Source organism: Procambarus clarkii, chromosome 43 (genome assembly GCF_040958095.1).
Source record: "Procambarus clarkii isolate CNS0578487 chromosome 43, FALCON_Pclarkii_2.0, whole genome shotgun sequence".
Taxonomy (NCBI): Eukaryota; Metazoa; Arthropoda; class Malacostraca; order Decapoda; family Cambaridae; genus Procambarus; species Procambarus clarkii.
Genome location: NC_091192.1, coordinates 18887893 through 18914852, shown reverse-complemented (window position 1 = coordinate 18914852; position 26960 = coordinate 18887893). Strand labels below are relative to the sequence as shown.

General features: G+C 42.4%; 1 protein-coding gene across 2 annotated transcripts in view; it reads right to left on the bottom strand.

Moving 5' to 3' along the window:
* LOC123755771 (uncharacterized) overlaps positions 1-26960 on the bottom strand; it is a gene marked incomplete at its 3' end in the record, with an annotated part of 249077 nt that overhangs the window by 6605 nt on the left and 215512 nt on the right. For both annotated transcript variants that reach the window (XM_069300074.1, XM_069300075.1), the window contains 11 exon segments: positions 1420-1604; positions 4704-4863; positions 5154-5287; positions 6213-6398; positions 7540-7678; positions 7820-7968; positions 8100-8282; positions 14027-14235; positions 15780-15960; positions 16690-16890; positions 20775-20956. In XM_069300074.1, the coding sequence (XP_069156175.1) occupies positions 1420-1604; positions 4704-4863; positions 5154-5287; positions 6213-6398; positions 7540-7678; positions 7820-7968; positions 8100-8282; positions 14027-14235; positions 15780-15960; positions 16690-16890; positions 20775-20956 (1909 nt within the window).

The following is a 26960-nucleotide window of genomic DNA, read 5'->3' as shown; positions in this document are numbered from 1 at the left end:
AGGCTTTTTATTTCCGATCCTTTCCTTGGATACGTTATCCCTACCTCCACCTCAATATGCCATCAATAATGTCAATACACTGTGGTCACTCATTCCCATGGGGGCTTCAAATTTGAGTTCCCTTATTCACTCATTCAAGGTGAATATCGGGTCATGTCTAGCTGGATCGTCATTGTTTCTCATTCTTGTGGGTCCCTCGACATATTGGCTCAAAGTTTCTTATTGCCACTTCCAAGAGTTTACATATCCATGTGGTTCCCCATTATCCCAATCTATCTTTTCGTGGTTGAAGTAACCCATGATTAAGAGTCTGGATCCATTCCTGCAGGTAACTGAAGCTGCTGCTCTCTATTATATTAATGGTTGCCATGTTGTCTCTTATCGAACTCCAATCTGGGTCTTCTGTCATTTAATGGAGGGTTGTAAATGATCTTGAGTCCACCCATTGTCGTAGTTGGTTAACGGTTATATGGCTAACGGTTTATGCCAGAATTGTGTTATTCCACTGGTTTCAAAATAAATAAATTATTATATACAGTATAATGTGTGTGTGTGTATTTTATATACATATATACATGTATGGAAAATATTAGAGGGACTGGTCCCAAACCTGAACACAGAAATAACATCAAATGAGACCAGAAGACATGGCAGGATGTGCAGAATACCCCCGTTGAAAAGCAGAGGTGTAACAGGTACTCCGAGAGAGAACTCTGTCAACATCAGAGGTCCGAGACTGTTCAACACGCTTCCGCTACACCTAAGGGGCATAACTGGCCGACCCCTCACAGTGTTCAAGAGAGAACTGGATAAGCACCTCCAAAGGATACCTGATCAACCAGGCTGTGACTCATACGTCAGGCTGCGAGCAGCTGCGTCCAACAGCCTGGTTGATCAGTCCAGCAACCAGGAGGCCTGGTCGACGACCGGGCCACGGGGACGCTAAGCCCCGGAAGCACCTCAAGGTAACCTCAAGGTATATATACATATATACATATATACATACATACATTACATACATACATATATATGAATGGATCAGTGGGTCATGAGGTAAATCAAAAGTGTGAATCAATAACAATGCTACACTTTTTAGTTTATTGTGTTATGAGAGATTGTGAGGTGAACAGGATGTGGTGGGGGGTCAAGCCTGGGTGGCAATATTTTATAGAGACTGCAAATGTTGCTTGCACTGAAGTCCCATGAGAAGCACTGTAAAGAAAACCTAGTCTTAAAAATTGAATGAAAGCTTACGTATCAAGCTCTTAAGGCCCCAAGACATTCTAAAGTAAGCCAAAACAATTTCAGCCTAAATGGTGTGCACAATATTTAATGACAAGGCCATTAAATATTGACTGCTTTTTAATTAATTTACTACTTTTATGCAACAAATATTTATAATTTCACAAACCATCTTACCTTGTTTTGTCAAGAATCTTTTCTAGCCGTTTCTTTTCCATGGTAGCATCAGCAACAGATTCTTCGATATCACAAATGACTGGCTCAGGCTTCATTTCCACCTTGGCCTTTTCAGGAGTCGTTTGTGCTGCTGCTTCCTTCTCGGCAAGATGTCTCAAAGCTCGTTGATACTCATACGGGAACACCTGCATAACATGTATACTTATTAGTACCAAACTATATTAGAATATTTATTAATGAATTTAAATAGTATTTTCCCAGAATTCCAGGATTAGAAGTGGTTTGCACTGTATTGCTTGGAATGAAAAAAAGGTTATCAAAAAAGAAGGCTGATTCTTGTTATAAAAATTAAATGTTCATGAAAATCTTACAATGATAAAAAAAATAAGAGCATTCAATGAAATGAAACCCCTCATTCTGGGCAGTCCTCAGCAGCTTCTTTCAGCTTATGGCACTAATACTACAGAGCCAGATTACACATGTCAAGCTCCTGGGACTATCTGTGATTGCCAGCAGTAAGCACCATTCCAAAGAATCTATCTTGTTTTCTTGAAAGGGATGTTGAGTGTGTAAGAATTGAAAATCAACTTTGAGCTGAGGCAAACCTCACACAACAAAGCAAAAGCTGTAAAACACAGCAATCCTCCTCCTACAAACATGTTAGTTTATTAAATTACCAAATTCAGAAAACATCAAATTGCGAACTACATAGCACATTTAATCTGCTATCTTACCCCAAACCATCAGGCCCAATAGTCCAGGTGAAGTGAGCCATTCACTGTTAAGCAGACCAGAAAGGAGATTACCACATCCCACACAAGAGAATAAGGAAGGGTCTGGGAAGTTATTGATGACCACTTGATAAGAGGCATTTTATTACACTATGCTGTATTTCTGAGCATGTTCTCTCAGCTTCACCATCCTGGAACCTCAACAAGAGGACAGAGGAAAGTATTCTCTCAGCATACTATGGCAGAAATACTGCACACAAGGGAAAACTAGTAACTGACTCAAGACTTTTAACCACAAGGCTGCAGGACCCAAAGACAGAAACATCAGAATGCTGCAATGAGATAAGCATCCTGGAACAACACCTTGCCAACAATAGCCAGAACCACAGGAAGAACCCTCAGGTTCTGATAGGAGCTGTTAAGATTTCTAAGAGAATATTCTCAAGGCTGCAAATTCCTAAATAACATGGGGCCCTGAGTCACATTTCCCTTGGCCCTTCATCATCTTGATGCTCTGCACCATACAGGATTATGACTTGGCTCTGGTGCCTTTTCTCTTTTGCAAATACCATACAGTGGTAGATGGTTGGAACAAGTGAGGTGGTGGTGGATGCCAAAATCGTCAGAAGTTTCAAAGCATCATATGACAGTAATAGGAAGATGGGACACCATGAGTTTGGCTCTCTTCCTGTAACTACACTTGAGTAATTACACATTTCAGTGACACAATGGAACCACCCTTGGGAGGAACAAGGACAGCAATGACACACATTGAAGACCTTGCACATCAAAAACTTGGTGCTTGCAGATAATGACAGTCCTTATTCGGTAAAGTGTGAAGTGCACTTAACGCCTACAGACCGCATCACACACTGAAGCATATTCCTGTGAAAAGCCAAAGAATTATTTGGCACCAGTCAAGGCACTTATCTGCAACATAAGAAATCAGGTTTCTGTACCAAAGAAATCAAGTGTTCAATGTAATAAAAAGCCCTTTCTGATAGGCCACTCAGCTTCCCACAGCTATGGCATGGGGGCTGCCAAGCTTTAACCCTTCAATATGCACAGGGACAGGTTTACTTTAGGTGTAGCTCAAGATATACACAGTGCTCACATCCACTTCCTCAGGTCTCCAGTAAACAGATGCCATCTTGGAAAAGAATTCTGGACACCTCTCCTGGGTGTGAGGGAATCATTGTTGAGAGGGCAACCATGGGACTGCAGGCTGCACCAGCTCACAGCAAAACTGTGCAGCTTGTGCCCACAGCATCATTTAATAATGACAAAATAATTAAATAACTGAATATTTTACTAGAGCCTACCAGGGGCAAGGATCAGAACATGGCTCTCTTTACGAGGTGGGGAGGGCTTGGGAACTGAAGAATAAACCAAAAGAGTAAACCACCCATTAGAAAGTGTAAGTGCATCAAAACAAGAAAAAAGTAATGCCAAGAAGTGAAAGGCAAACAATCATTTGTGCGGGGTAAGTATTCCAACTGTGATGCACATAACTGCCACTGAATGGCAGGTCAGGTCACTCAGGATCCTTACTAGCAAAAATATCTCATTCACTTGCCTGTTGCAGCCAGAGTTGCACCTCTATGCTGCACCAACATTCACCTTCATGCTTTCAGATAAGTGGTGTTGGCTATTTTTGGCATGTTTCATTCCATGCAGGACCATTGCAATGATTTTGTTTAATTTTCTGCTTCATGTTTGTGTTTTGTGCCATTTAGTTTGCACATTTCCTGTGTTTATGTTGTGCTCCAGCTGTGTGTCAGTGTTATTCTTCTGGTAGTCTGCTTGCTACTTCCTTGCCCTACATTGCCTACATTTGTTTCCTTACCTATGATTTGTACAACTTATTAAAGAGTAACAAGTGCCCGAAACGCTTTGCGTAATAGTGGCTTTAGGCATTGTATGTACTAGCTCTATCTATAAGTCCACCAATCTTTGTAAAAATTTCTTGTATGTATGTACCTTACCTAAATAAACATTTATTTATTTTATTTTACAAGTTTCACTGTGTTTAGTCGTGGAGAGACTTTTGAACATCTCCATTTTAAGCATAGTTTTCAAATCACTATTCACTTATATTATTTGCTACAATTTATTAAATTCCTTTGACTCAAATGGTCCTCGACCATCAGTAAGAAGACTTCATTATTATATTCCAATCCGATGTACTTTAAATAGCAGTATTAATAATACCGTCTTATTGGTAATTGAATCATAAATTTCTCATATTATTCTAGTTTATCTAGTTTAGTTTAGATCATAAATATTATTCTAGTTTACATAATTTTCTAATATATAGCTCTTGCCAGCTGGAAGCGGTCATTCCATCCCATGCAAGTACTCAAATGTCTTACTAACAAGACATGTTATTTCACACCGCAGCTTTCCTCTCAACCCATTACTACTATTGAGAATTCTAAGATGAAACACTAAAAACTGAATCTTAATTTCTTTGCCCATTCACAAAGCAGACATTATGTGAAGGCTAAATTTTGTGAGGGATAGAAATGACAATGATAAAACAGAGAAGTTTACCTTCACAAACTTGCTGGCTTGAGCAGGCCAGTCCATTAGCAAGGCTTCAGCCACCCGTGAGCCCGTCTTGTCATGGAACTGCCTCAAGAGATCCTCAACAAATGTCAGATCATCAGACAGCTTGAGAGGAAGAAGTTCCACAGTCTGTGCATTGCACTTACTGGTACATAGAGGAAATAATAAGCAATAGCATTATTGAATTCTAAACATACATGCAAAAAGATATTTCTTGTGATACAGTACATCACTATTTGCTATAAAAAATGAGTATGGCAATTCCTGGAAAATTCTGCAATATAATACTGCAATGTAAACCAACTTCATGAAGTAATATATACCTAGAAATTAATTTATGTGCAAGTGAACCCATTCTCAGTACTATACCTGATTAAAAGATAACTACTAAATGAGGTAAAGAAGTAAAATAAAAACAACAACACATGCACACACCTTGGAAATTCACCATTGGGGTCCAACACATAAGCAATGCCTCCAGACATTCCAGCAGCAAAGTTGCGCCCAGTTTGTCCAAGAATCAGTACACGTCCACCAGTCATGTACTCACACCCATGGTCTCCAACACCCTACAAAAGTTCCAAACAACGATCAAATACTGTAAAGAATAAACAGTGAGCCCATACAGTGTACAACCCTCAATATTTATTCCTACTTCCCGACATGTGTGTGATTTCCGTGTGCACTGTAATGAACACTACAGTAAGAAATGAATCTTACAATAATAAATCACTACATAGCTGCACAATCAAGGGAAAATTTTCTAATACCATTAATTCTTTGGCTGTGTTAAACAATAGCAGTCAATGACAAAGATGTGCCTGGGTATCAATGTGTGGCCTTCATCCATGTTTATAGAAAAGTTGTCTAATTGTGTAATGTTTGGTCCTGTCCTCTAACATTGAAAGCCGGCACATGGACTCAATAAATGTTGCCATCGGTTTATAATGGAATCAAATCTGACCATTAGTGATAGTGCTAACAATCGACAATTATGCTACCTTCAAGACTTATCCTTACACCTCACATATTTCCACTTTTTATTTACAAATTAAGGTTTATGAATTAAGGTGCTATATTGTACATTACTCTGTATTGTGTACGAGAAATGTACTGTATGCAAGTATTTTGGAACCGATTTACAAGAGCTTATTTTGTATATAAATGTTTTCATTTGCCAATTTCAGTCAAACAATGATTATACTTAATTATTGTATTTATCTGTATTTATCTGTTCAACCTTAGATACAGCCAAAATAATTATGTCTCAGTCAAAAGGTTAAGAATATCTCATCTTCACAACATAAATGATCATACTCTGAAAATAATGCATCTATTCTACAATTATTATATAAATGCCTATGTAAGAACCCAATTAATAATAGTTAAGACAATTAGCAATCAAGTCTTTGAAACACTTATTATAATTGCAAGCATAGATCTTTTCACAGATTACAAAAACAATGCTGTCTATCGCAAGCAATTCCTACTAACCTCAACAACAGCTACAGCTCCAGAATTACGAACACAGAATCTCTCTGCACCCACTCCTCTGAAGAATGCCGAGCCACTGGACGCTCCATACAGGCACACGTTACCCACAATGATATTCTCTTCAGTTTTATAGTCTTCAGGTAAATTTCTCTGTGGGTAAATCACTACCTCACCTCCAGATAGTCCCTGAGAATTAAAAGTATAATCATGCAACATACACAGTACAGTATTGTTAAATAAAGTTCATAAAGTCTTTAAATACAAAATAAAAGAGAGTTAAGATTAGTTTTCCTTATGTTGTGAAGAGTAAGAGAATGCCAAGAGAAAAATCCCATCTGGAAATGAAGCTAATGTGAAAGAAATGGCTCAAGCCCACCACAGAATAGACTAGTAGGCCAAGGTAACAATGACTGGATCCAACAGAACATGGCACTGGTAAAAACAAAAAATAAAAGAACCACCATAAAAAGGTTCATTCTTGGGTGAAGTTGAATGGCCAAGAGCCAGAAATTGAAGCGAGACCACCACTCTACTCTCCAGGCCAATTGGACGGTATAGTGATGTCTCGCACACTACCGTCAAGCAGTCACAAGTGCTGATAGAATACGTCAGATTCACGATTACTACTACTACTTTGACATATTTATGAACTTGAATTTATTTTACATTCTTCTTATTTCACAGCACCTCCCAAACTTGTACATTATCCTATACCCAAAAATAAATTTCTGAAGAGACAAAATGAAATATAGGTTTTAGACAAATTTAAAATCATCAACATGAGAATGCGACTGCTGCCTCACTTAGGCAGCCGTACAATACTCTGCAACACAACCGCAGCACATGCACAACAAAGAAGAATTAAGCAAAATTAAAAAGCTATGTGGCTCAGTGACATTCAGTAAATACTAGAATGATATCAAATGACTGCAAGTGACAAGGTGGAAGCTGTTTGACCCCCAATGATTTCCCACGAACCTCGTCTCTACAGTATATTATTATTAAACATTAACGAGTACCTGTTCTCAAGTTAATTTACAGTACAGTACTGCATAGCATTAGTGCTGGGATTTGGTTTGTACTTAATATGTTTTCTTGAGATAGGATTGGAAAATAATGGGAATTTGGCAAGTCCCTGAAATGTATCTTTTCCATCCTACACAGTATAACCTTCAATTGTATGATTTTCATTGTCAATTGCCTTAGTAAATTGAGGGTAAATGTTATATGATATTTCAAACTTTGCCAACTGTATTTCTTTCTGGCAAATTACAGAACAGTACATGTATACTGTATAAATAAGAGAATTTCAAGTAAAACTGCCAACCTTTGCAACGTAGTCATTAGCATCTCCCTCAAGAGTGACGGAAACACCCTTGGCGAGGAAAGCACAGAAGCTCTGACCAGCAGATCCTGCGAGGCTGATTTGAATACTGTTATCTGGGAGTCCATCTTCTCCATATTTTCTGGAAAACAAGAACAATGTTCTATTTTCAAAAAGGGCTAAGAAAAAATGATTACCATGTCTATGTAATCAACATTATTTTAGAGAGACATTTTCAACATGGTTTAAAATTTGACAGTGAATAATATAATACTTGACTTACAAGGCAATGTGATATGAGAGTGTTGATCCAAAGGCACGAACTTCATTATCAATTGTAGTGTTAATGGTTACATTGTCACTGGTGCCATTGAGCACTTGCTCTGCTTCCTTCAAAATCTGTTGATCAAGATGAGATTCCAGCCCAAACTCCTGGAACAAAATGGGAATACAAATGTTTAGACTGTTAATCTTGGTTCAGATGAAAAGCACATACATGACAAGATGTTCATAACTTAGGAACAATTAGAAAATAATGTAGACAAAATAATGTATTGATATACCTGTTTTACAGATCCTCCCACAATGTTAACTCCAGGTCTCATGTGCAGTGCATTTTTCAGTATGTGGGATAAGTCCAAAAGTTTGGCTTTTGATGAACAGGAATCTCGTACACGAAGTAGGTCAGTGCGCCCGACGAGGTCTTGAAACTTTCGAACACCCAATGATGCCATGAGTTCACGTACCTATTAAAATAGTGAATAGTACAGAATATGATCAACAATTAAAAGACTGAATAACCTAAACTATATTCTTCATTATGGAAGTTTGCTATTTTCCCTTACTCTTCTCATTTACCTTTTCTAATAGCCTTATGATTTTAAAATATTTATCTACCCCCAAATGAATATCCGGTACTTGCTGACTTGGATTTTAACTTTTCATATATATCATTGTTTATTCGATGCAAATGATAACTATCATGTTATAAGTTTCCTGGCAGATGCTCTAAAAATCTAGCACTGAATGTAATGATTGCCTCTTTCTGGAGAAGCTCCTTATTGGCTCCCTGTAATTGCTCCATACTACACATTTCAGTTGCTGGAGTTCTCCTTGGCCTTCTGGAGATTGGAGCCAGAACCTGGCCTCCTCATACACACACACAAAAAGCCAATGACATTCTGCCATTTCACCAGAAATGCATCCAGAAAGTCAGCAAAGCTTTACAAAAGCTGCTGAGTTCACAATGCTTAAAGCCTCGCACTCCTGCCCAAATGATTACAAATACAAATATTTATTCAGGTAAAGTACATACATACAAGGTGAAATACAAAAGTTGATGGATTTATAGATAGAGCTAGTACATATAATGCCTAAAGCCACTATTACGCAAAGCGTTTCGGGCAGGAAAAACACAGACTAAAACTTAACTTGCCAACCACAGAAAAATGAGGGACTTGAAAGAAAGGAGAAGCAAAAGACACTAATTAGAAGGAAAGATCATCAGCTGGGACATGTGCCCAGAGCAACACAGGACCGATGAGGGTCAGACACTGACTAAATACCTGATCACCATGACCCAGTTTAACTGCCAAAAATTCCCCGAGGTCAAATATCTGCCCAAGGCATATAGTATTAGAAATGACCACAATGAGAGTAGCATTCAGTACTGTATTTGCAAATGTCATGGCCCGGCAGTTAACCACGGGCTGGCAAGATTAGACATTGCAAACAACCCGAAATATGAGCCTGGGAATAGGGAACCAAGGAAACAGGATCAACTCAGAAAGCAGAGCCTGTGGCACGCAGGTAGCTATGAACTGCCACCATCAGATAGAACAAATGATGTACGTTATCAAGCCATATCAACTGACCATTAATAAACAACGAGCCCAATCAGAAGCCCACTGACATGTTCTTTGCCAGAAACACTGTTGAAAACAAAGAAAAATGTCCACTATGGCTAAATGAGAAGAACCCCTGCCTCCAGAGAACATGATGCTCACAAACCAAACAACTTAAGGAAAGAGCCAGCAAGAAAATGCTTTTAAAAAAAAAAAAAAAAAAAAAAAAAAGCGCGTTCAATGTAATGAAACACCATTTTCTGGGCGAGTCCCGGAGGCTCCCCGGAGCAATCCAGGCTGAATGGATATGTACTGTATATCTTTTTGGCATCAGTCAATGCATGGAGTTCTTGCCTACCGGGGACCACAAACCAGAACCTGGCCTCCCTCTAAAGAGGCACGAGGCGCAATGGCCTATAGACCCCCCCCCCCCACCCCCGTGGTTGGGAGCATTCTATGTCTGCCATCAACCGGGATAGGCACCCAGATAGGTAGGCACCCCAAAACAAACCCCTATTCTAGTAAAAGCATTGCGACCAAAAGCCGAACAGGTGGACAGAACTCCCCAAACGGAAATTAGCAAACGAGCATGCATCATCATGTCGCCGCACCGTTGTCTGCACAACTCACCCCCCCCCTTCCTGGGAGGGGGAAGGGGGAGCCCTAGACCCATCTGCCGGCAACCCAACCTACAGTTCTTAGGCTGGATGTCAAAAAGTGTGAAAAACACCGCCGACCAGAGGGAGGGAAGGATGAAGGGAAGCCTCCGGGACTCGCCCAGAAAATGGCGTTTCTTTACATTCAGCACTGGTTTTCTGGGGGGAGCCCCGTCGGCTCCTTGGAGCTAACTACCCAGAGATAAGGAAAAACAGGCCGTTTACCCGGGAGGCGGTTCATCCTCACTCCTCGACTCTAAGTCGAGATAACTGGCTGCAACCGCCGACCCAGGGCAACGCAGACCCTACTTGGCCCCGGAATATTCACCAAGTAGCGAGCAGCCAGGACCTTGTTCGACCTCCAAAACCCCACGCCTGAATGTCAACCCAAGATATGTTGCTAAAGACAGCAGCCAAAGCAGCAAACTTATGCATGCTGTGGGCACGGGAATAAACCTCAGGCCGGCTAGACTTAATAACCTGGCAGACAATCTGGGAGATCCGAGCCCGGGAACAGGGAAGAAGGGAAACCAGGTCAACCCAAAGCGCATCCCCGCCCACTGAAGCCATGACGCACAAATAACGGCAGAGTCGCAACCGGACAACACATGACGCACTGGCAGCCTGACCAACCAAGCATCAACAACCCATGGCCTCCTCCGAAATGCACCCGTTTCATTCTTCGCCAGAAAAGGAGGAGACGGCTGCAGCCGAACAAAACGACCACCAGGACCGAAGGAGCAGAAACCTCTGCGCCGGAGGAGAGCATGAAGCTCCCCAACCCAACCCCCAGAGGCCAATGCCAACAGGAAAAGAGCTTTAGAAAAACAATCCGAACGGAAGGGGCCACACCAAACCGTGGAGAAGATGGAAACAAGAGCACCCGGGCCAAAGACCAAGACGGCTCCAGAGACGCATGAGCAGGCCAGAGGTGAAACAATGCCGGAGACAGCTTGCGGAACGATGCAGAAGTATCAACAACACCAAAAACAAGCTGAAGCAGCTCTGCCAATGCTGCACAATACGAGGTAACAGTATTCGGAATAAAATGATGGTCCTGGAAATACCAAGAGAGAAAGGACAGAACAGCCCTATCAGAGACCGAGGAATACCTACGCAGTGATAGGGCGAACTGGAAGGACCGCCAGGAAACCTCATACTGTCGCTGAGACGAAGCACGCAGGTGGAAGACCAACAACGTAACCATCTACGCAACATACAAGTGATGGTAAACCCGAGCCAAAAACTGTAGACACGAAGACTCAAGGAGAAGACCGAATCAGCCTCGTGCCAGGCTGGACCGATCTGCAGAAAGAGGCGGAGCCGCAGGAAGACCCTCGGGTTTGAACACCGAGCAAGCAGGGCCTGAAACCAAGGCTGGGCCGGCCACCAAGGAGCCAGAAGGACAACTCGTCCCTGGTAAGTCTCCAAGCGAGCCAGGACCTGCAGCAACAGCTGAACCGAGGGAAAGAGGTACAGGTAACCCCACCTCGCCCAGTCTTGCCTGAAGGCATTGACCCCAACGGCTTCGCAATCGGGGAATGTCGCCACGTATAACTGGAGACACCTCGACCACACCGACGCAAAGAGATCCACGTCCGGAGTCCTGAACGTCTGGCACAGCCGACGGAAGGAATCAGCATCGACCGTCCATTAAGTGGAAAGAAGGAAACGAGACAGCTCATCTGCCAGGACGTTGGACAACCTCCTGGACGTGAACCGCCAGGAGAGCCAAACCCTGAGAACTCAGTAGACGAGTCACCCGAAGTGACTAGCCCCAAAGAGCCCAGGACCACATTGAAACCCCCCCCCCCCCACAGTTCAAGCAAACCAAAATAGCAGACAGGAACCTTGGGGGAGGAGAGAGAGAGAGAGAGAGCAGACGGGAACCTTGGGGGGAGGAGAGAGAGAGAGAGCAGACGGGAACCTTGAGGGGAGGAGAGAGAGAGCAGACGGGAACCTTGCAGGAGGAGAGAGCAGACAGGAACCATGGGGAAGGAGAGAAAAATCAAGGATTGTCTAGTGACCAAGACAGCTCATGAGGAGCATAAAGCTCATGAGAAGGTCAGAGGTTAACAAATATCCAAGAAAGTTAACCAGTGAGGTACTTTGCTGGACTGATCCACACAACCTTTGTTAGACCACAGCTACAATATGCAGTGCTTGTATGGTGCCCATATCTTAAGAAGCAAATCAACAAACTGGAAAAGGTGCAAAGATGTGCAACTAAATGGATCCCGGAACCGAAAGTCAAGACTCACGAGGAGAGGCGAGAGGCATTAAATATGCTAAAACTAGGAGACAGAAGAAAAAAAAGAGGCAATATGATCACTACGTACAAAATAGTAATGGGAATCTAAATCAGACCAAGGTGAACCCAAGGTGAATTATAAACCAAGGTGCAGATCACCAACACATCCAGTCCCGGGTCCCTAAACACCAAATGGGGTAATTCCAGGGCATCCAGCTACAGTAAGCACAAAGCTGCAAATGCTGAACTCTGACAAACCAAGGCCATAAACCTGCAGCTTCATGAAATGCCTCCATCTCAAGCAGGATTAGGAAAGAGCCAGAACTGGTGGGGAAACAAACCACACAAGATACAGGATCATAAGCTTTGCCAACCCAACAGGCAGCAAGGTAGAGGCAGAAAAAATGATCATCATGTACCAAAGGTAATGAACATCCTTAAAACTCTTGACTGGTGAGAGCAAGCTTGATAGGCAATCCATTTCACATAATTAACCTTGTCAGAGACCTGTGGGGAGTGGGGGGGGGGAAATGCCAAGGGCCTGCCGGTAATATGCCAGACAGATGCTCCCAGGCACTGGGGAAACTCACCGAAAGAACAGAAACCAAAAATAGCCCAATGGACCAGGGTTGCAAATGGCAACCATAGCATGCCATATAAACAAAGCTGTGAGCCCCAAGTGAACCCCAGCAGAACTGACTTAAACACTCCAACCACAGGCCTAACCACAGGAGTAAAATGATCCGTAACTGCTGGATGCATGCAGTTCAGAGCACAAAAAGCCAAGCCCAAAAACACCTCGGATAGAGAACACTGTCTTGAAGCTAATACTATATTGGAACAATATACAAGCAAATGACCTCCACAGGATAAGTCATAAGATGGCTGGCACTTAGTTGAGAAGCACTATGACCCACTATAATGCACTGGGCAACATCAGCAACAGAATTGGCTGGTGAGGTGGCAGAGGACTGAGCTCCAGACCACCTGGTGGCAGCAATCAGTGCTAAAAGGTTTGAGCTAGTTTTGAGTGAATTATTTTTTATCATTTGAATTATTTGGGGAGTTCTTTGGCAATTTTGCGGCTTTGAGGCTTGTGAACCCAGCAGTTATCTGCAAAGCTTTGCTGACTTCCTGGATGCCTTCCCCATGAAATGACAATTTCATTTGCCCTTGGTGCCTTTGTGAGGGAGGCCAGGTGCTGGCACTGGGCTTCATTATGCTAAATAGAATTCCAACAACTAGTGTGACCTAGAGTATGGAGAAATCTTGGTAAGATGACTGCAGGAAGCACCAAGTGTCTTACCCAAAAATACAGTACTAGATAATCTGAGCACAAAGATGGAGAAAATTGAACACAAAGAAATTACAAGAAAATGAGTTCTTGTTGGACTCATTCCTTTGACATTTCTCAGATGATGGTTTGTATTGGTTGCTGAGAATAAGCTACAATAATGTGGCTGAAACAAATAACCAGACAACCAAACCACACACCAGAAGATGGAAACGACGACGTTTAGGTCCATCCTGGACCATTATTAAGTCGTGCCTCAAACATGACTTGATAATGGTCCAGGACAGACCGAAACGTCGTCGATTCTCCATCTTCTGATGTGTGGTTTGGTCATCATATCTTCAGCCCAGGTAAATAACAATAAATAACAAGAAGTTATAAATAACAAGAAGTTAAATAAATAATAGTGAAGTGGTAAATAACAGAAGTAAAAGCAACCCGTTACCTCTTCGGCCAACAAGAACAAATAATTGACTACATGTTCTGGTTTGCCCTCAAATTTCTTCCTAAGGGCAGGATCCTGAGTTGCAATGCCAACTGGACAGGTGTTGAGGTGACATTTTCGCATCATGGTGCAGCCCATGACAATAAGCGGTGCAGTGCTGAAGCCAAACTCATCAGCTCCCAACATGCCAGCAATCACAACATCCAGTCCTAGATGACAAGTGTTTTGTTAGCATATATTGCATGATAATTCTAACTATATACAGTATTTTGATGCCTTATACCCCCTTACCCCTACCCTCCACCTTCATGAAGGAGCTTTTCTCTGATGAGGAAGGTATGACAAGTCTTCCAGTAAATTAATGCCCTAGCCTTTTCTATTCATGTTATGGCACCATAGAACTTTGTTTATTAACCCTCTCTTTCCACACGTTTAAGCTTATATCCATCATTATTCCCCTTTAACTACACATGTATATTCTTGTGTGTGTCAGATCAACCATAATTTTGTCTATAACCAGGAGCTGTCAAGCTCTTAATTCATTCTACTATCCTGTACTTCATTTTTGTGTCATCCAGTGCCATCCTACACCTTCCATTTGCCATTGCTTACTTCTATCACTTCTAATCTTGCATACATTCCTTTTAATTTTTTAATAGAACACTACATACATGTAGTTTTCTTGACCATCTGGCGCTTAGATTTATCCGTTTTTACCCGTTCTACTTCACATGCATTTGAAGCTTCATCAAAGTTAAGAGAATGCTACCATACAATTTTTACTTCATATCCAAGACCAAGAGCTTGAGTTCAATCCCCACACACACACAGTTAGGCGAATACAGACTAAAAATGGAGGATCATCTGGAGATGACAAGCTTTATAACAGAGTGAATCTGAAGGGAGAAAATCGAACCTGAAAACCTGACAGTTATATACATAATAGTCACTAAGACGAGGCTTTAGGAGAGCTGGAAAAACTGCACCCCACTTGAGAGTGACAAAATGCCTTTGACAAGGTCTTCCATAAAATGCTGGGACACAAGCTGGAAGAAATTTTTAGGTTGATTTTTGTATCATCTGCAAAGGATGACTCAAAGCTGTGACTTGTATTTTTGTCTATATCTGATATGTATATGAGAAAAACAGTGGTGCCAGGAATGTGCCCTGTAGTACAGAGCTTTCACTGCAGTTGGACATTATTTTATTTGAGTGTTAATCTTCACATTCAGTTTGACCACACTTATCAAATGACTTTACAAAGTCTATGTATACAACATCTGCATTTTGCTTTTCTTCTAATGCTTCTGTGATTTTGTCATAGTGATTGAGTAATTGTGAAAGAAACTTCCTGCTCTTAATCCATGTTGACCTGAGTTGTCAAGTTCATCATTCTCCATAAAACTGGAGATTTGATTCCTAATCACTCTCAAAAACGTATTGTGTGTGATGTTAGTGCAACTGACCTAGAATTTTTAGCCTAGTAGCGGATTTAGCGAAATTAAATGAAATTCAATAATTTCATTTGAGACATTAATATGTTACCACATGATCTGTAATTTAAAACCAACTGCTAAACATAATGTGATGGATTCATGTTTCAAACAAAATTCAGAGTTATAAGAATACTATTACTATTAGCAGTTTTCCTATTATATAGAAATTTTAGTAAGCATTAGAGATGTAACAACTTGCTATAAATATAGTTAAAAGTGACATTATATCAACAGAAATTATTAAGCAATTGACTAACCACAGCGAATTTGTCCATCAGCTTGCAAAACAATCCGAGACCTAAGGTTATTCAGCACAAGTGTCTGGTGAGTTTCTGATATCCCAAGCTCCCACGGCAGACCAGCACTCTTGATCCCCGTCCAGCTGCTAGCACCAGTACCGCCGTCATGACCAGAGATGGTGATGTGCTCCGCTTTTCCCTAAAATAAAGCGGTACTGTACTGAACATACTGTGCATTACAAGTGCTGTATAAAAACTAATTTTATAAACAAAAAAATTATAAAGTATTTACATTCTTAATTTGTCTAGTACTATTCAAATATAAATAAAATCTAGATGGTGGTCCTTCTTTTTGCACTGGGGATACATTTTGCAAAAATATTCACAAATTAAAACCCACAATCAAATTTAAATGTTCAGTTCATGGATTCCCTTTGTTCTTGGGGTACTTTTGCTTTAAGACTCTTAATATAAGTAGTGCTATGTTGTGCCCCACTCCCACTTCTCATTGCTCTTGTGATGGCCCTGGGATATTGGCCATGGGTTTTCCGTGTGGAAATTGCCCTTAGTGTGAAATAGTAGTAGCAAGCTCAGTGCTTCATTTTCCCAGTGGGACCCCTGTACTTCGTGCCCCCATGATTCCCATGCTTATTGGAACTTAGTCTGCACCAGAACCCTCTGGATGCTCTCTCTCAGTTACTGTTCTTTGATTCAGCTGATTGGTGTGACATGTCACCTGTGCCAGTTTAGTGTTTGTTATGTGCTCATTCACAGGGTGGGATGAGGAGTACAGTTTTGAATCCTTCCCCGATGTCTCTGCCATAGATATTAAAATGCAAAAATCCTTATTCCCAAAATCATCACTATATTAAAAATAACTATTGAACTTATAACTTTTATCATGAAAAAAATTAAGAAAGCTTCTCACCTTTGCCACTCCGGATGCCACCACACCAACACCAACTTCAGACACAAGCTTGACAGAGATTCGGGCATTTGGATTAGCACATTTTAGATCGTAAATAAGCTCAGCCAAGTCCTCAATGCTGTAGATATCATGATGAGGAGGCGGAGAGATCAGACCTACTCCAGCAACAGAGTGTCGAGTTTTAGCAATGCCTTCAGTAACCTAAGGAAATAAAATTAACATTATTATTCAGTAAATTATATTAAATTTACTGAATAATGCATTGATAATGATGGATAACTATGGATAACTATCATTATCAATGATGTTATCATTGACAATGATACAATGTAATGTATAACATTACACTGTATTGAGTGTGTGTGTGTTGTCACCTAGCTGTACCATCGAACTTTTGCTTTTGGATCAAGCTTTCTGACCCCACCACTTTAATTAAACATCAACCTTCTGCAGTCATGCCGTCCCAAATCAATGGGTTTTGCCATGTTTACACTTGAAGTATATGTACATTTATGGTGCATATCTTCTTATATACAAATCAAATGAATCAAATCATATAATTAACATAGTGGTTCCTACTACAGGTATTAAATCTTTATGTTCAAACCATTACATCCAATAACATGTATGTTATGGTATAGCATCGTTTTATTAATATACAATGAGAATATGTTATGTTTCAATCTTGTACAGTAAGAGTAATACAGTATACATTTTAATACTTTATCCTCTCATTTGCAGGTACAATACTTATAATTTCTTAATAAATGCTAGTTTCCTTAGAATGGTAAGTACCAGACTACACACACACTTATTGATGTTCTTTTTGAAATATGGTGTGTAATTACCCACTTAGGTAATTACACACCATATTTCAAAAACATCAATAAACTGGAATAGGTGCAAAGGCATGCTACAAAATGGCTTCCAGAACTGAAAGACGAGTTATGAAGAGGCTAGAAATGTTAATATGCCAAAGCTAAAATATAGAAGACAGAAGATATGATCACCACTTACAAAATAATAATGGAAAATGGCCATATTGACAGAGGAATTGCTGAAACTGGCAACATCAAGAACACGTTTCAAGCTAAGGAAACAAAGCTGCCCAAAAAATATTTCAGTTTTGTTTTGCAAACAGTGGTAGATGGCTGGAATAAATTAAATGAAGTAGTGGAGGCCAAAAACGTCAGTAGTTTCAGAGCGTTATATGACAGTGTGTTGGGAAGACAGGACTCCACGAGCATAGCTCTCAACCTATAACTATACTTAGGTAATTGCACTAGTGTTAACTGGTTAGTCTTATCTATTCAAACCTCAACCCACATACACTAAATAATGTTGTGAATAATGAATTAAAAAAAGTCCACTTATGGATGTCAACGAACAAACTAACATTAAACATCGAAAAGACTTACTACATCTTATTTGGAAGCAAATCATCAAATGCAATTCAGCTACAGATAGACAACATTAACATCAGTAATAAAAATGATGGCAAGTTTCTTGGCCTATTCCTAGACAAGAGACTCAACTTCAGCACCCACATTCATCACATAACTAAGAAAGTCTCTAAGACAGTTGGTATACTCTCCAAAATCAGATATTATGTTCCTAACTCTGCTCTCCTCTCACTATATTATGCACTAATCTACCCCTATCTTAATTATGGTATCTGTGCATGGGGGTCTACCACTGCAAACCACCTTAAGCCCATCATCACACAGCAAAAATCTGCTATCAGAATAATAACTAACTCTGCTTTCAGACAACACTCAGCTCCCTTGTTTAAATCCCTAAACTTGCTAAATATTAACTCCCTCCACACATTCTCTTGTGTCAACTACATTTACAAAACCCTGTTCTTAAATGCAAACCATGCTCTGAAACTCTCCCTGGACAAATGTAATAGGACCCATTATCACCACACCAGAAATAAATCTCTCTTTGATATCCCCAGGGTCAAACTTAATCTGTGTAAACACTCTATGCAAATTAAGGGACCTAGTCTATGGAACTCACTCCCTAGTGAATTGAAAAACTGTAAAACTTTTGCCTTATTTAAAAGCAAAACCAAAAAGTACCTAACTTCATCTTCTTAGTTTCCTACACTGAGCTTTAAATTTGCTCTGTACCTAGTGTTACCCAATCTCCTAATTTTTATGTAATATCAAACAACCTTATCATTGTGTTCATTGCTGTCTTCTTTTATGTGCTAGCCATATGCTGTATTGTGACTACCAATTTTTGTCAACTACCATTCAAGCTGTCATTGCAATCAATCTTAGCTACCTATGTGCTTTAATATACTGTACCTACAATTTTCTCTCATCTTTTTTTTCATTTCATGTAACTGTTAGCATTTTTTTGTCTATAAATTTTGCAAGTATTTACCTCCTTAAAATTTTCTTAGATTAAGGACCTGCCCGAAACGCTGCGCGTGCTAGTGGCTTTACAAGACTGTAATTACCATATTTGTATCCTCACATTCCTTATGTACATTCTTGTATATGCATAAATAAATAAATAAATAAATAAATTGAGCTAAATATTGCACTGCATTATGTGTACTATATTAATTAACACTTTCGCGCTATCTGGACGCGCCGGCGCGTCCCGTTTCGTCTAACGCTAACGCATAGTGGACATAAAGTTGAGTCCTCTTTTAAAATATTTGTATAAAATTCAATTTTTATCTGATTTACTTTGGGTTTGTTTCAAACTGCGCGCTATGAGGCTCTCTTTCTCACCACTAGGCTGCATGGTACAATAAGTTCATGAAAGGTGTGGATAACTTCGATCAAATGGTATTTTGTCCCAAACGGGTTGCAGGTGGGTGACTTTAGCCGTTTATACTGGTAATGCTTCCCCCATATCATGTATTATATGCATATGTCTGTTTAGGGAATTTTATTCCGATCAATATACAACCAAAAATAACTGTGTGCAACAAGTATAAACTTGACAAACATAACAAAAGTAAAAACATTTCGTGTGTGTTTGACGCTCACTGATATGTTCCAGCGTTGTTTTATATTTGGCGCTATTCTAACTTACGCTTTGTTGATATTTTTTACCTATGGGCACATAGAACATTCTATTGCGAACACATTGACACAAAAATGAATGACGTACATAGAAAATTAATGTCATGAGAGTGAAATAAGTATAAACTTTCAAAGCGCCGTGCGTCGTCCCGTCACCGATACCGGGTAACAATTTCACCACTTCCCACACTCTTGCGGGCGGGCCGCATCATTATTCTACGCTTATATTCATATCACCGTGTTGGGAATTTCATTGCGAGTCCATTGATACCAAAATTAACGCTGTAGAATAAGTGTGGAGGTGATTACAATCCCAAGAGTAAAAACATTTTGTTGCTGATGGGCGCTCACGGCGAGTCATCTTCGTAGTTATTTATTTGGTGCTGGTATCCCTATACGTTTCGTGACTTTTTTTACTGATGTTCTTCTAGAGAATTTTATTGCGAACACGTTGGTACCAAAATGAAATACGTAGCATGAGAACTAAGGTCAGAAGAGTAAAAAGAGTATACACATTTTTGTTTTTACGCTTAAGCGATAAAAACGCTGCGCGCACATTCGGTTGGCTGAGTGACCTTTGCGGAAAGCGCGAAAGTGTTAAGGTTAGAATTGTCAGAAAATTTTATGCAATATGGGCTTTGCAGCCTTTCTGAAAATTAATAATATAATATAGAATTACTAGATAGGGAACCCAGGATGCCTGGGCTCTCTCTGGGTGTGTCTCCCTATCTCCTGTTCTCTCTCTCTCTCCTGTTCTCTCTCTCTCTCTCTCTCTCTCTCTCTCTCTCCTGTTCTCTCCCCCTTCCTCCCATCTTCTCTTCCTCCCCCACACTATATCCTTTCCATTCTCTCTCATGTGTCAGTCAACCCTGATTCCCTCTATGACACTCCCCATACAATCAAAAATTACCATGGAAAAGTCTGCAAGGCTAACTGCAAGTGTCTGCCCTCCAACCTCAGACAGATAAATATATTCCTCTATTATTGAAATGGATTATTAAGGTTAACTTAATCTATTTTCCCTTTTAAAATACTAACCTTATACCCAGGCAGTTCACCACCTTCTCCAGGCTTGGCTCCTTGAGCCATCTTAATTTGCAAATCATCAGCATTGGCAAGATAAGATGCAGTAACACCAAAGCGTCCAGAGGCTACTTGCTTGATAGCTGAACGCTTGCTGAAGTTAGGATCCTGGTTTCTATATCGATCAGCATCTTCTCCTGGAATTGCATTACTTGTTAGTGTTGTAATGCTCTATTATTACACCTCTGTAAATACACTACACACACACATATCCATATTTTATGTATGTAAACCTACATGTACACATACACACACACACGATAGAAGAAAAGGATGTAATTTGATCACTATAGTACACACAAAACAGTAATAGGAATCAACAAAATTAACAAAAGAATTCTTGAAACCTGGAACATCAAGAACAAGAGGTCATAGATTTAAAGCTAAATAAACAAAGCTGCAAAAGACATAAAAGAACATTCACTTTTGCAAACAGTAGTAGAGAATTGGAACAAGTTAAGTGAGATGGTGGCAAGGCCAAAACCCTCAGTAGTTTCAAAGAGTTATATGAATAAGAGTGCTGGGAAGATGGGACAAGACAAACACGGCTCTCATTCTGTAATTACAATTAAGAAATTACACTTAGGAAATTGATTCTGGAAACTGGAACATGCTGGAATAGTGAAAACTCTACTGACACAGATGAAAATTTTCTGACAGGAAAAAGGAGGGTGGTAATCAAGAGGCATTATATCAGACTACAGAAATGTTACTAATGGAATACCATAGGGTTCTATTCTAGCCCCAGTAATGTTCATTGTATATATATAGATGATCTACCAGAAATACTAGAGAATTATATGAATATGTTTGCCGATGATGCCAAGCTACCAGGGAAGTTAAATTTAAACGCTTGTCATGCCTTTCAAGAACACCTGGACAAAAGTGTAGAGAGTAGCACTTAGATTATACTGTGAATAAATACCATATTTATGGAATGTGGAATAGGAGAAAATAGGCCCAATATAACCTACAAATTATGTGAAAAGGCATTAAAGCACTCTGATAAAGAGAGATCTAGGGGAGTTTCAAGATAGCAAACTATTACCCAAGGACCACAAAGAACATTGAGAGGAACCTATGCTATGCTTCTCAATCTCGGAATTGCTTTTAAATACACGGATAGCAAAATATTAAAGAAATTGTTCACGACCTTGTGAAACAAAAACTGGAATATGCGGTAGTTGTATAGTTTCCATATCTTAAGCTTTACATATTACCTACCAGAAAAGTATGAATGCTTGATTTCTTTTCACATTAACAAACTGATAATGTGCATACATTTCCATATATTATTTTTATTTATGCTGAAAACTAAATGAGGAATGTTGAGAAATATATAGACTGCCAAAATGTTCATAGAACCAGCGTTGAAAGTAATGAAACATTTTCTGGGGGAGACCCGGAGGCTTCCCGGAGCTATACCGGGCTGATGTGTATATTAGACCGTGGCAACAGTCAATCGATGTAGTTCTAGGCCTACCAAGGGCCACCGCCAAATCCTAGCCCCCTCAGTGAGGAACGAGGAGCAATGGCCTATATAAAAAAAAAAAAAACTCCGTGTAGTTGAAAGCATATCTGCCATCTACTAGGTCAGGCACCCAGAAAGGTAGGAAAAACCCAAAACAAACTACAGCTGGTGAAATTTGCTAACCGAAGGCTGAATGAGCAAACAGAAGTCCAAATCGGAAAACAAGCAAACAAGTATGAAGTCGCCAGCTGTTGTCTGTGCAACTTCCCTCTTCTCAGGAGGGAAAAGGGGGCTGGGGGGTGGGGTCCCAGACCTCCCAAGCCTGCTACCCAACCCCAGTTCAGAGGCTGAATATAAAAAATATGAAAATAAATGCAGACCGAGGGGAGTAAGAGATGCCGGCAGTCTCCGGGTCTCACCCAGAAAATGGCGTTTCATTACATTCAATGCTGGTTTTCTGTGGAGAGCCCATTCAGCTCCCCGAAGCTACCCAACCAAAGATAAAGGAAAAGAGTAACTTACCCGGGAGGCAGCTGCCACTCACTCTTCAACTTTAAGTCGAGACAGCTGGCTGCAACCTGCGACCCAAGGCTACACACGCTCGAAAAGGGCCAGGAACATTAACGAGGTACAGTGCGGCCAGGACCATGTTCGACCTCCAAAAGCCCCGTGCCCGAATGTCAGCTCAGGACATATTTTCAAAGACAACAGCCAAAGCCGTTAACTTACAAATGTCGTGGGCACGGGGATAGACCGCAGGCTGGCTGAACCAAATAATCCTGTGGATGACCTGGAAGACCCACACCCTGGAACAGGGAAGACGGGAAACCAGGACTCAAAGAGCATCCCTTGCCATGGAGGCCGTGGTGCGCAAGTAATGGCGAAGAACCGTAACCGGACACAACACATGATGCACCCCTGGTCGAACCAACCAAGCATCAACAACCCAAGGACCCCTCTGAAAAGCAGCAGTCTCATTCTTCACCAGAAAAGAAAGATGGCTGCAAGCAAACAAACCGACCACCAGGGGGCCTCGTAGCCTGGTGGATAGCGCGCAGGACTCGTAATTCTGTGGCGCGGGTTCGATTCCCGCACGAGGCAGAAACAAATGGGCAAAGTTTCTTTCACCCTGAATGCCCCTGTTACCTAGCAGTAAATAGGTACCTGGGAGTTAGTCAGCTGTCACGGGCTGCTTCCTGGGGGTGGAGGCCTGGTCGAGGACCGGGCCGCGGGGACACTAAAAGCCCCGAAATCATCTCAAGATAACCTCAAGATAACCAGGACCAAAAGAATAAACCCCTGCACCAGAGGAGAGCATGAAGCTCCCCAACCCGACCCCCAAGAGGCCAATGCCAACAAGAAAAGCCCGAACCTGAAAGGCAACCAAATGGGACTTCCTCCAGTTCACCAAGAACCCAAACCTGGCAAGCAGGGAAAGAATCAAATCCCTGGTGAGCAGATGTGATGACCGGCTGGAAACCCTGACCAACCAGTCGTCGAGGTAAGGCAGAACTCGAACCCTTAACAAATGCAAATGGGTCACTACGGCCCGGGTATGGCATGTGAAAATGCGAGGTGCAAGATTCAAGCCAAATGGAAAGCAACGAAAGTGGTAAGCTCGCCGCGCCATGTCAAAAACCGAACCAGTCCCTGAACCTCGGAAGAATCGGGACATATGCCAATACTTGTCCTGGAGGTTCAGGGACACCATCCAAGCACCCGGCTTCAAAGCAGCTGGACCTGGGACAGTAGTCATCCACAAGGAAGGGTAAAAGACCGAAGGGTCCAGACAGGACAGGTCCAGAGTGAACTTCAGGTCTGCACAGTCCCGTTTCGGAACTGGAAACAGACGGGAAACCCCCCCCCCCCCGCCTGACAGATGCTGTCATTTTGACCACGCACAAGCTTACCCACTCCAGGATGACCTGGTGACAGAGAACAGGGAAAGAGGCCCACCCTGCCAGCCCTGAATTTCCCCGAAGAAGGAGCCACTCAATGCCACCGCAGGCCTGAGAAAATGCCCCGATACGCCCACAAATCGTGGGACCAGGCAAAAGCAAACAGCGCAAGCCTACCCCCCATTGCCCCATCAATGGAGCAAATCCCAAAAAGGCCGACAACCCTTACAAGAGCCCAACCGATGCTCAAAGCGAGCACTGCGCCGACCAGACATTGACAGCTCTGCAGGAGGGGCCGGCCACGAATCTGGCACCCCTGGCTTATGACTACTGAAGTAACCTCGAGCTTTGGCACAACCCTTCCACCACCGACTGCAAACAGCAAAGGTCAAAAATGGGATGAAAATCTACGAGCAAGGGCCCAAGCAAATTCCAAAGAGTGGACGAGCACTGCCCGGCGGCACGCAAGGCGAGAAGCAAAGAACAGAAACACCGCTTCCTTCAGAATCGGTGCATGCAACTTATACTATCAGTCGACGCCCGAGATGCCAAGGCACCAAGGCACGGGACCGGAACCTAGCTCCTCCACACCCTCCTCAAGCCAGTTCGAAGACAGCTGCAGCAGGGAAAAGAAAAGTAAGACTGAAGCCAAATGCCCATGGGCGTGCAAATCCTCGGCCACCAGGGACGCCAAAAGGGAGGAAACCTGCACATGAAGCTGCACCTGGTTGACATCGCGAGGAAGGACAGGGGCGAACAATCACACATTGAGGTGCTCCAACTCGCCACCCCAAGTAAACTTGAATAACCGTAGTCAACTCCTGCCATTCAAGCGTGCGGGTCCGACAGAACGCATGCTACACCTCCCAACAAGAAGAAAGGGCAGTCTGCCAGCCAGGAAGACACTGGCACCTCGTAATGTACCCAGTAAAGAAAAGAGCTAAACTCAAAAAGGAGGATTACCGAGGCGTAATTCAGGTCTTGCAGCAGGTAAGCCCCAAGGGCCTCCCACACCTCCCTATTCAGGATGTGGAAAGCCAAAAACCTTCGGAAAGAGGGAACCGAGGAACCTGAGGGAACCGAGGAACCAAACCCGGGAAGGAGCCGAACTCACATCAAACTCATACAGGGAGGGGAGGATATGAAAACCCCTCCCCATTCAACAACAAGCCCTACGCTGAGGGAACCAACACTTGAGCAGGATCAAACAGGGTCCAATCCCCCTAAGTCAACTCCTCCCCAGCCCCGGGATCCTCCACGTCAGGACCCGGGAAAGAGCCATTCTCCAAACCCTCTGTCTCTGGAGAAAAGGCAGAGTTCACCATAAAAGCAGGGATGAAGGGGGGGTTCACTGGCATGACCCGAAAGCCCCAGCAGGATGAACAGGCTTGAATGCCTTCGCTGCCGATCTGGAAGGGGGCAGTCCCCAAAGCCGCCCGAGTCTCACCACCAAGAAGCCATGCCAGCCCCACTCCAAAACGACGTTTTGGAGCCAGCAGTAGTTGGGGGGAGCAGGCTGAACCACAGTAGGGGGAAGGACAAGGGGGCGCGGATGAAACCAAAGTTAAGGCGACTGATGCCACCAAGTCCGGGTCTCTATAACCAAAGCAGGGCAGCCCTGGGACATCCAGAAAGGCAACCAACCTAGTGCGTTGCAGCCACCTAAACCTCACATACAACGCCGAAGCTGCCTGGACCCAAATATCAATAGCAGTGGACTAGGCTAACTGGAGTACAAGCAAGGAGCACCACTTGCAGGACTTTGGGTCAAAGGTGTCATTACCCAACAGGCAGCATGGTGGACGCAAAAACCGCGAGTGTCACCCCGAGACAAGTGGACAGAGCAACCTTCAAACTCGCACAATGTGAAATGGAACTCGGAGGACGCATCTATTCGATCAATGAGCCCCAAAGGTAGTTTCCAGGGATCTTAGGCTGACTGCTAAGGTAAGCCCCAGGTATGGTACTGCTAACCGGTTACCCCCAAAACTACCAAACAAACAAAAAAGCTGAACCCCCTGCAACATGTGCAATCACGGAGACCTAGCGGAGGGCCACCAAAATAATACAAGTACCTGTAGTCCTACAGCCACACCAGGCTGACCCCACCAGGCAAAACAAAGAAAAATGAACACTCCGCAAAAGCACAAGATCTTCAGGAGGAACAGAACCGGCCGCTATGCGTTTTAAGACAGCTGCACAGTGCCTTGCACCCCAGACAGCGATGATACTACCACCTACCCAAGGCCAAACGGGTAGGAAAAGACCCAGCTGACCCCAAGGGTGGGCAATCACCAAGCGGCAAAAGAACCCAACAGAGGTAGTCCCCAAACAGTTTGTGAAATGTAACCCCAAACTGCAAGGGCAGTACTTACAGGGCACCTAGGGAAGGCAACCCTAGGTGCATGCAACCCCAGTACTTCAAGAATTACACATGGCTCTCACACCACCACACCGCAGCACACCACCACAAGGAACAGCACTGCTCAAGGATTGGAGCCAAAGTCAATCGACTGCCACCCAAGACAGCCTCAGAACTGGGGTTTGGTAGTCAGCGCGGGAAGTCTTGGGCCCACCCTTCCCCTTCCTGTTTTCTGATTGGGGACTTCTGCTTACTCGTCTGGCTTTCAGTTTGCAATTTTTAACTAGCTGTACTGTAGGTTGTTTTAGGATTCCTATCTTTCTGGGTGCCTGACCTGGTACATAGCAGACAGACTGCTTCCAACTACATGGGGGTGTCTATAGGCCATTGCTTCTCGTGTCTCTGATGAG